The 16,846-nt window shown below is 38.0% G+C and overlaps 1 protein-coding gene across 1 annotated transcript; it reads left to right on the top strand.

The window, feature by feature from the left end:
- The first annotated feature begins 1,200 nt into the window (after positions 1–1,200).
- On the top strand, positions 1,201–16,030 carry npffr2a (neuropeptide FF receptor 2a). The gene is made up of 3 exons (XM_042421848.1): positions 1,201–1,632; positions 9,963–10,062; positions 15,133–16,030. The coding sequence occupies exons 1-3, from the start codon at positions 1,305–1,307 to the stop codon at positions 15,983–15,985; spliced, it is 1,281 nt and encodes a 426-aa protein (XP_042277782.1). The 5' UTR covers positions 1,201–1,304; the 3' UTR covers positions 15,986–16,030.
- The last annotated feature ends 816 nt before the right edge of the window (positions 16,031–16,846 follow it).

Raw genomic sequence — 16,846 nt, forward strand, 5'->3', positions numbered from 1 at the left:
GTCGACTTCAACTTTGTTTTCTATCTGCGTCTAGTTTTCTCTCAAGGGAAAAAAACTTACTGAACTCTGCTATTGTTATTGCTCTCTGTTCACCCACACAAACACGGTGGGAAAGCTTCGCTAGCTGAAAGTCATTTTTGGAAAATTTAGAAAACCACTAACTTCGGTAGAAGTGGATGAGGGCAGCTGAGGGTAAGTAGGTAGCACTTCATCATGAAATACAGTAACCTCTGAAATGCACTGAACATCACAGATGGATGTTAGAGCGGGAAAAGTGATGCTTCATCTTCGTTGGTCTTTTCTGAACCTCATTATGGTACAAAGTTTGAGCCCTTTTCAGTTATCTCTTAGCTGAACCCAATTCACTGCAATGTCACTTCTTATAGACATTAAACTTTATGGCTTCAGTTCTATTACCTCCCCCTCTCAAGTAAGGCAGCCACCATAGTCTGACAGACTGATTCGGTTTTAAAGTCCTGTTTGTTCTACCGAATGGCTTGCTCTTCTTTTTCCTGACACACTCATTAAGAAGATGTTATATTTTCAAAGATCTTGATGGTTGATGGTTTGATCACTTAACTTTTGGTGCCAACTTGTCAGTGTTCTCAAATATTCACTTTTACAGTGCAAAGAGCTTTAAGGCTCTGATGTTTTTCATATAAGTGCTGGCGAATAGTGTCATCATGATGAATTATACACTCACTAGATATAAATGGAGACGGAGGGACTACGTCATACAGCAACTAAATATTACTTCCAGCTTAAGCTTTAATGTTCCATTCCCTCCTCGTTTATATGTTCCAAAATTAATTATGTAATTAATGAAACAAGGCTACACATAGAACACATTCTATGAATTTTGTCAATGGTGTTTCCATTATTTGATAAGTTTTTGGTTGAAACAAGATATTTGTGAAAGATGTGACACTGAGAGGAAGTAATAAATAACTTGAAACCTCTGTATGCATAATATGAACAGGTATAAATTTGGACATAAGTCTGAAAATGCACCAATTTTCTTTAGTGTGGATCCAGAAAAATGCATCGTTGTTCCATGTTGCTATTGGTTTCACTTTTAACAGTTTCATTCTTTGCCTCAAAAATCTTTTTCTTCCTTTTTTAATCATAAATATTAAAAGAAATGAGATTTCAGTCTAAGTAAGAATATGAAAAACTAAACATCTCAAAAATTGTCACATCCTTGTCATGCCTTCTATTCCTCTACATTCTTTGAAATTACACTAGAAAGTGCACTGATTCACCATTAAGTCACATGCTCTCATCTTTCTTTTTCCAGGATTAAAATGAATGAAGGACCTGAAAACAACTTGACTCAACTGTATGACAGCTGGACATTTAACAACTCCTCCGTGGAGTCCATCATACCCAGGAACAACATCACTTATGTTGGATTTTACCTGCATCAGCCGTCCACAGCAGCCATCTTCATCGTGTCCTACCTGCTGATCTTCTTGGTGTGCATGGTGGGGAATGGAGTGGTGTGTTTCATTGTGCTGAGGAGCAAAAACATGCGGACTGTCACCAACTTGTTCATACTAAACCTTGCTGTGAGTGATCTCCTGGTTGGGATTTTCTGCATGCCCACAACACTTCTTGACAACATAATTACAGGTGAGCAGGACAGTGATTGCTTTATAGTGATGTGTTCATTGTGTTGTTTGATTGTAACTGTGGCTTGTGTCAAAACAAGGAAAATCTGGTCATGCTGGCTGCGTTTTATTGGATGGATAGTCATGAAATTTGGTATTCCTGGTATCCAGAGGATGAATCCTAATTAATATGGTGGACCTATGACATTTTATCTAACATGTCAGTGTCCATATGTTTAACATTTTGGCTGAAGACATGATACCTGAAAAATGATGAGCTAATCTCAACAACTATGAGGTGAATTGCCATGAAATTTGGTCCAGACATTCATGGTACCCAGAGGAATGAATCCCATTGACTTTGTTGATATAGTGACTTTTAATCATGTGTCACCATCAGGTCAAAATATACACTTGTCCAACATTTTAGTTCATAAAAGAATAGAAGAATGTGGTATGCGTCTTTACAAGTAAGCTAACAGAGAGCCCCACATTCTACAAGATAGCATCTACAAAATTTGTAATTAGCACATATTCTGTGCCAAATATTGAAAACCAGAACCAAACTTGAACCAAAACTCCCCCACTGGTTCTCTGGACGGGCAAACCAGGGACAAAATAGCTCAAATCTTACAATCTGAGCCAGGCATTACTGTATATGACATCCTAAACATTAACCTATAAACATTTTAGCATTACACTTAAAGCATGGCTAAGTGTAAGGACAGCTTAGTCTGACAAAGTATAATTAAAGCTGGTGAATGTAAGATAAACATGATGAACTTCTGCTTAGACTAATGAAAAGTTTGACACTGAAGAAGCCTGATAAACTGACTCTGAAATGTCCAAAAATGGCCTCTGTACAGAATATAAAGCCATTATATTCTCTTCTGGTGCCACCCTTTTCATGTTTTGATAAAGATCTGTAAGTTTAAGTTGTGTCTCCATTTTTCCACCATCCAACAATGATGTTTTCTGGTGTTTAATGAAGCATTACAGCTTCACAGGGCTGCTAGCTTTGTCAATCCTTTGATTAACCTTGATCCAAAATGCTGCATTTATTGAATCATTGATACAATGTAATTTTCTGTAGGGCATACACCAACATAAACCTTGTGAACACCATGAATTGACCTACTGTTTCCTTAACAGCCTGTGGTGATCAAAATAAAGGAGGCTTAGAGGAGCTGGAATTGTGAATTGTCATGGAGGCAATAGTCTTTCCTGCATGAATGAATATGATCGGGGCTTTTTATGCACTGCGCTGATTTGACTTGGCAGCTGGCTCTCGATGACACAAATCTCACATGAGTGATTCTCAAGGCAAGTGATAGTGGCTGAGAGTTCATGCTCTTCATATAGCCTGACATGTTTACAGTAGCGTGTGGTGCTTTCTTAAGGGATGACTTGATCTTTTCAGGTTTAAAGCAAAAGACAAAGAAAATCATAATTCAGGATAATGTAAGTTGCCTCTCAACTGAGTAATATCATGAAACAAAAAAATCAATTCTCAGAAGATAGTAAACTTGGACAAAAATGTATTCACACTCATTCTCAGGCTTTTTGAGATGTGTTTGATTTGGATCCAACCCAGTATGGATATTTTCAACTTGAAAATAATAACAAAATAAAGCCTGTGAGCACGTCTCTTTTGTTACACATGAGAATATCAATTGAATGACAAACGAATTTGATTGCAGTGAAATCAATTTGGATTGAGTATAATGATTAAATAGATAAATACACACCAATTATCCACCTATTGCCTCTTCATAAGAGTAGATATTAAGCATCCAAGAACTGTGTAATCAATTATTATTGTCTGAATCAAGAACACGTCAAACCCCAACATGGAGTTTGGTAAAATCCAGCTGGCAAAATGCTTTGTATGATTAAATCCCTGCTGCAATGATATTAATCAGAATTAAACCCTGAAATATTATGGACAGCTCACTGCTACCAGAAGTAAACAAGAATAAAAGCTTATTAGCTTTGCAGTAGATTATCACATTTATATCACATATACAAAAATATGCAAAATTCTATAAAAACAACATCTGCTCCGCTGTGAACAGTGTTGTCACCTTTTCCTTTTTCTATCAGTAAATAACAGTCAGGAAAAAAAAGAGACTGATGTGAGCTGTGAACCGTTAATGGTGAAGAATTGCAAAAATGAAAATGTCTCATCAAGTTTGTTCATATGTGATTCCTTCAGCAGCAGAGGAAGGTGTGAGGTGTGAAATCACCATCTGCTGAGCAACCAAAATATGTCATGTTTACTTGACAATGACGCTTATAAAAGACCTCCAGGGACTATGATTGGTACTGTGGCCAGCAATCAACAAGATATCTTGCTCTGAACTATGGCTGCAACTTACATCATTATCCTTTTTTCTTTTTTTCAACAAATGCCCATCACATGTTAGCAAAGCCAAAATAGAAGTCTTACAATGGCTTACTGTATTTTTTCTAAACAATACTAATAAAAAAACTCCAAAAGTATTAGAACTTAAAATGTAATGAAACAGAGCAAAGCAGCAAATCCTCAGAGAAGCTGGGATACCCATTTGATGATTAGGTTAAATGTTTAATTGTCATCGATTGTCCAGTCTACTGGCTAATTAATTTTGTTTTAGTGCGACTGTCAACCAGTGTTGAATGGAGTTACATTGCCATGCTCAGAGGCTGCACCCCTAGCAAAACAACAACAACAAAAAAAATCAAAAATACCAACAACTCAGGCAACAAAATACTTAACAGACAGTTAAGTGAACAAGAGGTCAGAGGTGAAGTGGGTTAGAAAATAGACTTGTCGGTAGGTTGGCCATGATCTTCACATTATGAACAACAATTACCAGAAAATGTTTATAATGCATTTGGCATTTTTTAGTCAGTTGGGCTTTTTCTATTTTTTCCTGTTGCAGCCTGAATACAAAATGGATCAAATTATAAATGTTGACACTGTATGCAATCACTAATTAATTGAACCACTATTTGTTAAGTGAGTAATAGATTTTAAGTATTGAGTTTTGAGCCAGGAACTATTTACCTCTTTGCCTTTTTAGCAATCTACTGAAATTCTAATTCTTCTAAATGGCATGAAAATGTTTTTTTTTTCTTTGTTAATTGACTCTCAGTTTTGGCCAGTTCAGCTGATGGTTATGACTCACATCAAAACACAACATGTGTCTGTTTCAAGTCCCACAGGTGTCAGAGCTTGACAGTGCAGAAACTGTCAACATAAATCAGAAAGGCATCGATCTGGAGAGGATTTTCAGAAGTGCTGGGATTTGATAACAGCACAGTAGGTTTCATTAGGAAGAAAATTTAAAATATTCCATTAGGGTTTATCCGATATAAGATTTTAAAGACTGGCAAGGTTATATTTGAGTTGTCGCTACATCTTTTTAAAAATGGATACTCAACAAAAGAGAAACTTTCAGGATTAAAATATTTACTTTCTCTAATAACAACTATCAAAGTACTCAGAAAAACCAAAACACTCGTACTGTAGCACTGCAGATGCTTTTAGTTGCTTATCTGAGAGGGATGTAAAATAATGTACTTTAATGCACAGTATGACAAGAAAAGCACTCAGCAAACCAGGGCAAACAAAGGAAAATCTGAAGTCCCCCTCCTCTCAAAAACATGTTTTTGTTAATGTGATTTTTCTTGAATTTTAAGCTTCACTGTGCAGAATGATGTATGTGCAGAGTTTGATACAAGAAGGCTATTTTCACATCCATCTGCTGAAAGTGGAAAGTTTCTCTGTGCTCAACTTAAATCTGAGTTTAAGACGTGTACATATGAGCACGATTTGTGACATCACAACTAGTTTGGACCCGATCGTGGTCCTTTATGCAACACTGAGAATTGACCTTTAGGTGAGGTGGGAAACATTTGCATCAAGTAGCTGAATTTTTAAATCAAGTAATAACTGTGTGAGGGAGAAAAGTGTAGAGAAAAGATGTAGCTAGGTGCTTTTAACAACTTAATTAATTTTTTTTGTGTAAAAACCATATAAGATAAATTACTATTCAAAAAGTATTTTATATGTCTTAAACATGTTTGGAGGAGTCTTTAAAACAAGGTAAGAAGTGTTTTCAGCCATGCTAGTGGCTCTGTAAAGTTGTGCTAGGACACAGCAAAGCTTTGAGCTAAATGCTAACGTCAGCATGCTAACACGCTCACAATGACAATGTTAACATGTTGATGTTTTGAAGGTAATATTTGCCATGTTTTCCATACCTTAGCTGAACATGTTAGCATGATAACATTTGCTAATTAGCATCCAACACAAAGTACAGGTGAGGCTCATGGGAATATCTTTTTTTTTTTGGCCATAAACAAAACTACTGGACAAAATCTTGGCCTGGTGATGGAGCTAGAGGGAATCAGCTAGGGGATCACAAAAGTCTTGGCATCATGGATATCTGTACCAAATCTGATGGTATTCCATCCAACAGTTGTCAAAACATGTCATTAAAAAACAAAAATGTCAACCTCATGGTAGCGCTAGAGGAAAAGTCAGAGGATCAACAAATTCAAAGTCTTCTTACTTTTTAAGGACAATGGATGCATGTACATAATTTCATGACAGTCCATCCATTAGACCTTTTTCACAGAAGACATTGTGACATGTCACAGTTGGAAAAGCACAGGTGTAAATTATCAAATAAATGATGGCTGAATTCCATTTAGCTGCTCCAGTTTCAGGGTCCTGGTATTGTGCATGCTGTCACTGTCACATTGTCATGGTTTACTTACAGACCTGAGCCATTGTTAGTGGAATTAGTGACACTTGTGCTTTTCCTACTATGACAAGTCAAAATGCCTGCTGTGAAAAAGACTATAGTTGAGATATTTCAGTCTGGACCAAAATGGTGGACTGACCAACAGACCGACATTTCCATCCCTAGAGCCATGGTGCTAAAAACATGAAGAGCTTCACCAAATTGTTTGCAGTCCATTGTATTGTGGGATGTTTTTGCCATTTTGTCCACCCTAGTATGTTATTGTGACATTTCCCAGTGGGATGCAGGCTTTGGCAAGAGGCAGAGGTTACAGGAGGGGGAGGGGGAGCACCAGCGGTCATTACAGTTGACTGACGTTCAACAAATACGGAAATACTGTAATTTGTCCTATAGCTGATCATCCGACCAAACTGAACAACAAGGAAAGAAGGACCATCCTGAGGGAGAAGACCAAGAATCCACAGATCGTAGACAAAAAAACGACATAGATCCTGCTGCAAGCACAACAGTCAGAGTGCGCTTGTCTCAAATCTGAGCAGAGTTGGAGTAACAGAGAAAGTGATGGCTGTAAAAAAAGGGTCAAGTCAGGTTGCAGCTTGCAAAAAAAAAAAAAAAAAAAAAAAACACATGAAAGAATCAGAGCAGGGATTGAAAGACTTGCTGGTGTCTCAGAGATGAAAACTGAACTCACTCAGCTGTAACGTAAAGCACTGTCAAACTGGGCAGAGCTCATCACCAGTCTACCAGCATCCCTACTGGGAAGCAATGTGGTGACAGCCTCATGCGAAGTGGTGCTTTTCAGCAGCAGGGACTGGGAAAGACAATGACATTTGACTGGGCAATGAATCACAGTCCAACTGGACAGTGATGCTGAGCATACAGGTGAATACTGGACACCAGTCATTACTGAAGTCTTGGTTTTTATACTGTGCCTTTACAAAAACAATTTCAATGAGGATGTAGAAATGGTTAGGAAAAAATGTAAGAAATATGATGTGTATGTGTGTGTCTGTAGCTTATATGATTAATGAAAACCTGAGATGAGCGATAGGTTACACTGAACATTAAAAGCAGCTTTCGGTCACTTTGTGAGTCTCTTGTTTGTCCTCCGAGTATTCTGTTAAGACTGGACAACGAACAATCTACCATGGTCTCTTAAAGAAATCTTTCATCTAATGCACCATTAAGATGTTTACAGTTCATAATGCTTTAACTGAGAATAATGAAGGTTTTGTCATTTGCATCAATGCGCACTCTCCTTGCAATTTGTGAACTACATGAAAGCAGCATCACAAGGAGGACATGAAACCCAAAAGTGTTCTCTGTATCTACTATACATTTATCAAATAGCTTTTAAACACACTATTGTTGGTAATGAGACTGCATATCACACTGCATAACTTTTATAGCTAGTGAGATATATACATATATATATATATATATATATATATATATATATATAAATAAATATATATGTTACAGTAATTAGTATTTTTTGAATTTCATCTTGGGCTTTGAGAAACAGTGATGGGCATTTTTTCCACATTTTCTTTTTTTTTTTACATTTTGTAGATAATAGGATCAGTCAATTAATAGAGAATATAATCGGCAGATGAACTGATAATGGTCTACTGGTGTATCTGATTGAATGTGTGTTGAATGGTCTGTGGTGAACAGGATAAACGTTAATGGAACATTTGAGCACAGCAGCGATATGTGGCGATAATCAGAGCAGTGCACATAGCCAAGGTGGCACTGAAAACAATGGCTGATGAAAAATGATTCTGCCACTGATCATCTGTAGGCAACATAACACACTGACAACCAGTTTTATTATATTTCTAATAAGGATCTTAATCTGATGATGAAAGAAATTCCTGTGTCATGATCTGTTCAGCACAGCTCACTAGCAACATTAATAATGTAGTTTACTGACAGGGAAACAGGGCATGCAATGGATGAGATGGACAACATGTTTTACGATGTGTTGCAAATATATTCCATTAATTTTTAATTTCAAATAAAATGTGACAGCCCTAATTTGTAGTTAAATGTGTTTCTTCTCTAGGGGCCAAAAGTTTTAATGAAAATTCAGACACATATTTGCAAATTTTCTCAACCAAGCTGTGACCAGACCTTACTGACGAAAACCATATGGCTTCTATCTTATTCCATGTTCAATCTAGTTTAATAATCTCAGTGAAATCAAACAAGCAGAAAACATATTTCTTCTTTTTTGTTGCTTCATGGTGACAAACCAGATGGTATAACGTGGTGGATTTTAATCTCTCTGAAACTTCTTGACTAAAAGAATGACAGAAAATAAAAAAAATCTTCCATCCCCATCTTCACTCAGTATCCCTTAGCATCTGTTCCCCACCAAATCCTTCCTCTTAAATTCCCTGAATTTCATTCCTCTTCAAATTTTATCTCCCTTGCTGCAACAACCTCTTAATTCTCTGATTCAGTTTCAACCTCACGCATACTGCAACAAACTTGAGAAAGCTTCATATCCCCAGTCTACCTTGATTAAAGAAGTGTGACAATTAAGCACAACTACAGGTTACAGAAGCCAGAGGTTATACTGATCACAGTCTGCAGTCTGTGATTATTTTGAGACAGCGACAATATGACACCTACACTGTCAGTACTTCTGCTACTAGTAACTAGGGATGTGCAGAGGCCCTGGTATTTGTATCTGTATTTGTTGAGGCAGCAAAATTATTTGTATTTGTATTCTAATAAAAGTGGAAAGAGACTTAAAAATCCTGTTTTTGGTTTTGCTTTTATTACGCTTTTAATTTTAGAAAATTAAAGTGTTACAATAAGTGTTCATGAATAAACTACCTTACGAAGGAGGTCCTCACACCGGGTCTCGAAACTGGAGTCTCCCAGATCACAGACGACAGACGCATGTAACATGTAGGGAAGAACTTCAAAGGTGATTATTGCTTTGCAGTTTTCATTTATTCCCTATTTTTTGCAACCTAACTTTGTGGAAAGGAGAAGGGGAACAACAGGTCATGGAGAGTCCCTTGGAAGCACTTCGCGTGTCTCAGTAGCTCAGCTTTATCTCTGGGGAACAACCCCAACTCTGGAAGTGATGTCCAAATTAGGAAATGTGCATCATTTGGCAGGTGAATGTGACTTCCCTCATTGAGGCCTGCTTATAGACGTAACAGCGGAACAGAGGAAAGACACTCAGGTAGCGATGTAACCAACCTGCGCGCTGGTATTTGACGTGTTTTTTTTCTCCCGAAAACAAATCATTTTTAAAATATTTGTATGAAACAAATATTCATAAAATCCCACTATTTGTGCTTTGCCGAATAACATATTTGTATTCGGACACACCCCTACTGGTAACCAGCAGCCCTGATTAAACACCACTAAGGAAGGGATTGTTTCCCCTCGAGATGCTCAGATATGACACTTCATTCAACTCCTCCTGAACTCTGATGTGTGTGTGTGTGAATGTGTATGGAGTAGACCGAATTCATTCAGCTGTGAAGGTACATTAAATCCAGCTTATATGCTGTCCTGTCTGAACTTGTTACTGTAACAGTAAATCAGCTGAATGCATTTTTTCCGTCAACAGGATGGCCTTTCGGAAGCCTGGTCTGCAAAATGAGCGGAATGGTTCAAGGGATCTCCGTGTCAGCATCTGTCTTCACTCTGGTTGCTATTGCTGTCGACAGGTACAGTGGTTGTATATTACTACTATTGCAACATAAAATATAACAACGCATTTCATCTTTCACACTTAAATAAATTGCACCTCGAAAAAGTGAACATGAATCTAGAAAGCACTTTCAAGCGCACAAACCACCACAAAGGCTACACAATCCTCCGAAATTATGTTAAAAAATATTAACTTAACTCAAGGTTCAGGTTCAGTGTTGCCTCTTCTGAAGCTTTCAACAGTATGTAATGGTCTTCTTCAGTGAATGCAAGATACGATCAAAAGCTGAATGCAACCCACTAGCCTAATCTTAAAAATTACAGCTGCCTTACTTGTAAGTAAACTGTAAAGTAAACTCTAAAGTAACTGTAAGTCAGTAAACAGTCTTTCTTTTATCCACAATGATAATCAACACGTTCATTTTCTCCTAGCTAGACTACTGTAACTCCCTCTCACGTGCCTCAGTCAGCCAGACTTCTAACCAGAACCAGCTGTAGGTCCCACATCACCCCTGTTCTTGCTTCCCTCCTCTGGCTTCCTGTAAAATTCAGAATCAACTATAAGATCCTGCTGATTATGTATAAGGCACTCCATGACCTTTCCCCTAGCTACATTTCTGACCTCCTTGTTTCTCATTCCACTTCTCGACCACTATGATCCTCAAAACTTGACCTTTTATCTATCGCTCGCACTAAATGCAAAACAAAAGGTGACCGAGCATTTGCAGTCTTAGCCCCAACTCTGTGGAATCATGTTCCACAATATATAAGATCTGCTGAATCTTTGGACTGTTTTAAACGGTACCTAAAAACCCATTTATATCTGCAAACCTTTCTATAGACCCCCCTCACTGTTCTCATGTTTTGTTTCATTGTGCCGTGGGACTTTTACATATATAAGAACATCTGTCACATTCAAGCCGCTGACAAATGAGTTCACACAATGCTGATTAAGTCTATTACCACCAGGTAAATCTCTCTATATCAAAGATATATGTATGTTTGCTGGCTTAGCCCTCTGCTAACTTAAGGGATAAAATGATTTAATCGTGCAGCTCTTCTAGACTTTCCAAATGTTATAGGACTGAATGGATCAAATTCTGACAGTGAAACGAGTCATTTTGTGAGGGTTGTGATGCTCAAAACAATTTATCTACCATTTTACAGCCGCAACAGTAGCAACGGGAACCGGCTCACGCATGTACTCATAGAAATGGCGTTACATCCAAGCAACTACTATTTACTCTCACTGCCAGAAGAGGGAGACAGAAGTTCCGCACTGCAGGTTTAATTCTTGGTAATATGAAGCAATGGTTTGGTGTCATGATTATCCATTTAGCACGTCTCGCTAGTTTTCTCCACTTTGCGTTAGCAAAGAGAACAATGGCCTAGTTTACTGATGGCAAAAAGCATGCAATGGGTAAGACAGACAGTGCATTTTAGGACACTAACAGAATTCTCAGCTTTTTTTTTTACCACATTTGAATGGTTGTTTAATTTTTTAATACAAAATGACGGCTGTAGTCAGTGAATTTATTCAGTTATAAAGGTAATGCAGTATCTATAGTTGCTAAGTTAAGAGCAACTTAAATGTCCCATCTCACAATGTTAAGAAATCTTGAATATCAAATTCCCTGATCTGCACCAAAATCAAGTCACTTGTTCTTTGGCCTTTTATCTTATTTTCCACTGCTTATTAAGAAAGGCACGCGAGCAGGATTGTACAGCTTTACTGTGTTTATCTGTCTGTACTTGTCCTCTTTTGAACGATCATGCCCAATTGCCTCATTGCTGTTCATCGAGATAACAGCAGTCAGAAGTTAATCCTGCTTAATCACTTGATAAACCATTTGAGGAGGCTGCAAAATCTCACAGTGGGAGAAATAAACTTTGTTGTTGACAACAAGCACACTCACATCCAGTGGAATTAGAGGGTGTTATGGAGGACGAAAGGTTGAGAACAGCTCTCCAAGCTGTTAAAATGACAGTGCTGGTATTTTTCCATCACCCGGTCCTCAGACACTAGATGTGTAGTGAAGTCACTCTGTCACTATTTGAAATCACTGGAGGGTGTCTGTGCCTCTAGACAGGACAGACGGGGTTTGCGATGCTTTGACATTCAAAAGTCAAAGTCACCTTACATATCTATCAGCTGCATGATTAGAATTTGATTTGAATGGGTCAGGAGCATAAAGAGCTCTCTTGTCTGCCCTTTTGGCTAGTTTATTCATGCACAGAGGAGTCAGATCACTTTGCAGGCTTAACTACTGTATCTATCCTAATAAGACCATAATACTATTACATCATTATCCCATATTCCAACCAAATACTATGTTGGGATGACAGAAACTTGATACCTAATAGTGGTCAACAAAATCCTTTCCTCCCCCAAGAAATCAGTGATCATTTGGGACTGGAAGTCTCTGCATGCCTCTGCGCTAATTCAGATTCTTTCTCAGTGAGAACTCCAGTCAATCCACCTCCTGCCTAACATTGGAGATGCCAGTTTTGCCTGAGCTGTAATGATTTCCATTCATCCCCTGGTTTCCAACTGATCCCCAGTGAAAAGTGCCAAATGCACATGTCTAGATTCAAATCGACTTTTAACGAGTGGTGTCTCAACTCGTCTGTGTACATTCACACGACTGCAGCTCCTTTACAGTACAAGCTTCCAGCTCTGCTAATAATTAGACTTTGGACATTTTTGACTGAGTTTTACAATTGCATAGATTTTTAAGCAGGGGCAATATCTATATTTGAAAACTTGTGTCCTACATGATCTTCCTTCCTTCCAGTGGTTGAATGTAAGTCAACTAAAATTGTAAATTGTTCTTTACTTGAGCTTTTTCCATTTCCTGAAAAATTCTGCTGTTTTACTTAATAGAGAAACATTGTTCTTTTTACTCCACTACATTTATTTGACTGTTAGTTACTTTGCAGATTAAGATTTTCTTTACAAAACTTGATCATCTTATAAAATATGATTAATTGTATTGCAGATTTAACTGCCCAAAGGTGCATAAACTGGTTAAAAATAAGTTCTTATTATATCAGTGATATCCTAGTAATACAAATAATACTATAACTATTAAAAAAATATTAGTAGTATGTTAATAGTAGTATATTTGAAAAGGACCTGAATACTTCTTCCACCACCATATTTCTGAATCTGTTTGCATTATATGCTACTGTAACGGTAAAAAATACCCACAGTTCACAAATACAATACTGTGCAAAGGTTTTTCAAGGTATTTGGCAAGAAGGTTGTTCAAAGCATCTTGAAGTTGTCACAGTTCTTTTGTGAATTTAGTTTGTCTCAGTTGCTTCTGTCTTTTCATGTAATCCCACACTGACTTGACGATGTTGAGATTGGGGCTCTATTGGGGCCATACCATCTGTTGCAAGACTCCTTGTTCTTTTTGTTCTCATTGTTGCTGAAGATAGTTCTTTATGATTTTAGCTGTATGTTCGGGGTCATTGTCATGCTGCAGAATACATTAAATTTGGGATGAATCAGACGCATCCCTGGCGGTATTGCATTATGGATAAGAATCTAAACATCTAAAGTGCTTAAAACTTTTGCACAGTACTGTGTATATTCTTGAATGAATTCTTGGAATTATGTCTATTAATTATTATTCATTCAGCCCATAAATAGATAAATGCATACTGTTTGAAAGTGAAGACTGGTTCAGGGATGCAGGGAGTTCAGTATCATGCAGGAAGCTTCCATAATAGCAATTCTATCCTTCATTTTCAAACAAATCTGTATGTACAAATGTTTGTGCAGAATGAACACCATATAGATTTGTCTTTCTGCACAAGGACATTCCCCCCAGATTTGTTTAATAAATTCAGTATGTACACTAGCTTATATTTGTGTTCATCTTATGCATGCAAGTCTAAACTCCATATTTACCAGTACAGTACAAATAAGGTACATTGCAAGTTCACAGATTAGATATCTCAGACGTGACTGGTGAGAGAAAGAGCCTGAAGGAGAAGAGTGATTTCATAGAAATTCAAACCTTTGTCAAAGAAAGCATTTTGTGATGGTTTCAGCGATGGCATTTTAAAAAAAACAAACAAGAAAAGAAGATTAGCCAAAGGGTCACTGATGTGATTAGTCATACATGTTTTCAGCACTGCACAGAGACAGAAATAAAATACAGCCTCAAGCAGCAATGATAGGGGTCCAAGCAGATTGTGAGCATTCGTCTTAATATGACCTCAATAAGCACTTGGAAACATACCACATGCTTGAATTGCTGCATTGTTGGCAAGGAGGACTCGACCACCTGGGGATTCAAATCCTGGACCTTTGTATCCGCAGAGAAGGTGACTTACTGACTGTGGCACTGGGGACGTGATTTTCCACACACCTTCTCACAGGTTGAGGCAATGACATCAGATGTGCAAAGCTGGAGTATTTTTGTCGGTTTAAACTTAAAACACTTAAACAGTCAAAATATTGGTGATAAAATTCTGAAAAAAATTAACATCATTCTGCTGGTTTCAGGTGTATTGTCAAATATTTTGGTGAAATTTGTTTAAAAATGAGATGAAATAGAAAAATATGCATACAGTACAAATTACAGCAAGATATTGAATATCACTGTGGACTGTTTGACCGATCTGAACACCATTTGAAACACTATCTAGTATCCAAAGAATGTCATTTTTGGTCACATATGAATGAAGACTTGTGGTGATATATGTAGATAATTAATTGATTTTGCATATTCTGAATTGACCATAGGTTGCAGTGAGGTTGCAAACTTTTTTCACAATTCAGTGGATGTGCTGAAAAAATGGGGAATTAAGAATAAACAGTAACACCAGTGTCCTTTATTCAAACTGAACATTAGTCTACCACACAGCAGGCATACGGTATTTATAATGAAGTCAAATCAAATTTCGTTTCTGTATTTATTTTTATTTTTGTTGGATTTAGAGTTTATTATTGAAAGTAACCATAATTATGTTGTTCCATTGAAAAAAAAGTTGTATATTCTGTGGAAAGTTAAATCTCTACATGCATCTCCCTTATTCAGTGATTTTTTTTTTTTTTTTTATCCCTTTTGCAGATTCAGATGCATCGTCTACCCATTCAAGCAAAAGCTGACCATATCCACAGCCACCTTGATAATAGTTATTATCTGGGTTCTGGCCATATCCATCATGTGTCCCTCCGGTGTGATGCTACAAGTGACCAAGGAGCAAACCATTCGGGTATTACTGGGGTATGACAACAAAACAAGCCCTTTTTATTGGTGCAGAGAGAACTGGCCAAACCAGGAGATGCGGAAGATTTACACCACTGTCCTGTTTGCAAATATCTACCTTGCTCCTCTGTCCCTCATCGTGATCATGTACGCCCGGATTGGCATTACGCTTTTCAAAACAGCAGTTCCAACAGGAGGAAAGCCAGGCCACGACAACCGCCACAGTGTGTCAAAGAAAAAGCAAAGGGTGATTAAAATGCTTATAATAGTTGCTTTGCTTTTCATCCTTTCCTGGCTGCCTCTGTGGACCCTCATGATGCTGAGCGACTATGCCAGCCTGACTGAGCAACAGTACAGAATCATCAACATTTACATTTACCCCTTTGCCCACTGGCTAGCCTTCTTCAATAGCAGCGTCAACCCCATCATCTATGGTTTCTTCAATGAGAATTTCCGCAGAGGATTCCAGGCTGTGTTCAAGTTTAGCCTGTGCACGGCGGACGGACAGCGGAGGAAAACCTACTCTCACAGGCTGCAGGGAAACTCTGTGCTACCGGCTAATAATGCACAAACCTCCCTGGAGCCTATTTCTCTCAACAGCCTGGATAAGAACACTTCCAGGCGACTCAACAATGTCACTGAACAGGACTTGGTCATGGAAGACCTGGAGAAAGCATCTTGCAGCAGTGGGGGCGTGACTGCCGTGTCTATTTGAGGAGACACAGAGACATTCTTCCAGGGGTGGGAATCACAGATGAACTCACGATATGATATTATCACAATATTCTTCCCACAATAACGATATATCACAACAAAGGTGATTCTGCGATACACGATATATCACGAAGAAATAATGTACGATATATCACGATATCTGTAACTGAAGAAGAAAGAAAAAAATCATTTAAAAGGGCAGGAAATAGTCTGAAAATGTACAATGTTTATTAACAGAAAAGAAATGCTGCCAAGTATAAAAAGCACGACACTGCTAACTGTAGCCTCAGTTTGTGCCTCTCACGGAGCTGCTGGTAGAGTTAGCAAGTCTAATAGGCGACGTTGTGCTAATAACCCAAAGATTTATTCCTTTCCTGCGGCAGTAAACACAACACATGACCCGACGATAACTAACTGCTATATTCAGAGCCGACAAGTGACGACGGTAGGCTAAAGGTTAACAGCTATGTACTGACTCCCCCACAGATACACATACACACACCAGAGAGCCTCTCGTAAAGCCGCTAGCTAAGCTAGCAGGTACCAAACAGAAACTTTTACAAAGGGCCATGAAGGTGCTTCTACTGACTGACACTGCGCTGGAGCTTTGACAGTCACTAGAAGCACCTTCTTGCTAAAAACTTGCCGCCAATCAAGGCTTTTACCTTGTTAGAGCCTCATCACAGTAGCACGTCTCACATTTCAGAGAACGAGCCAAATGTCATTTGACTAACAAAGGAACTTCAGCACTGAAATCCCATTTTGAAATTAGACTTTTAAAACCTGATCCTACGGCTTTTTTGAACACGCAGGATAATTACAGTAGAAAGAACCCATTGTGATGTTACTCATTCTTTAGTGA

Source organism: Thunnus maccoyii, chromosome 9, assembly GCF_910596095.1.
Source record: "Thunnus maccoyii chromosome 9, fThuMac1.1, whole genome shotgun sequence".
In the NCBI taxonomy this organism is placed as follows: domain Eukaryota; kingdom Metazoa; phylum Chordata; class Actinopteri; order Scombriformes; family Scombridae; genus Thunnus; species Thunnus maccoyii.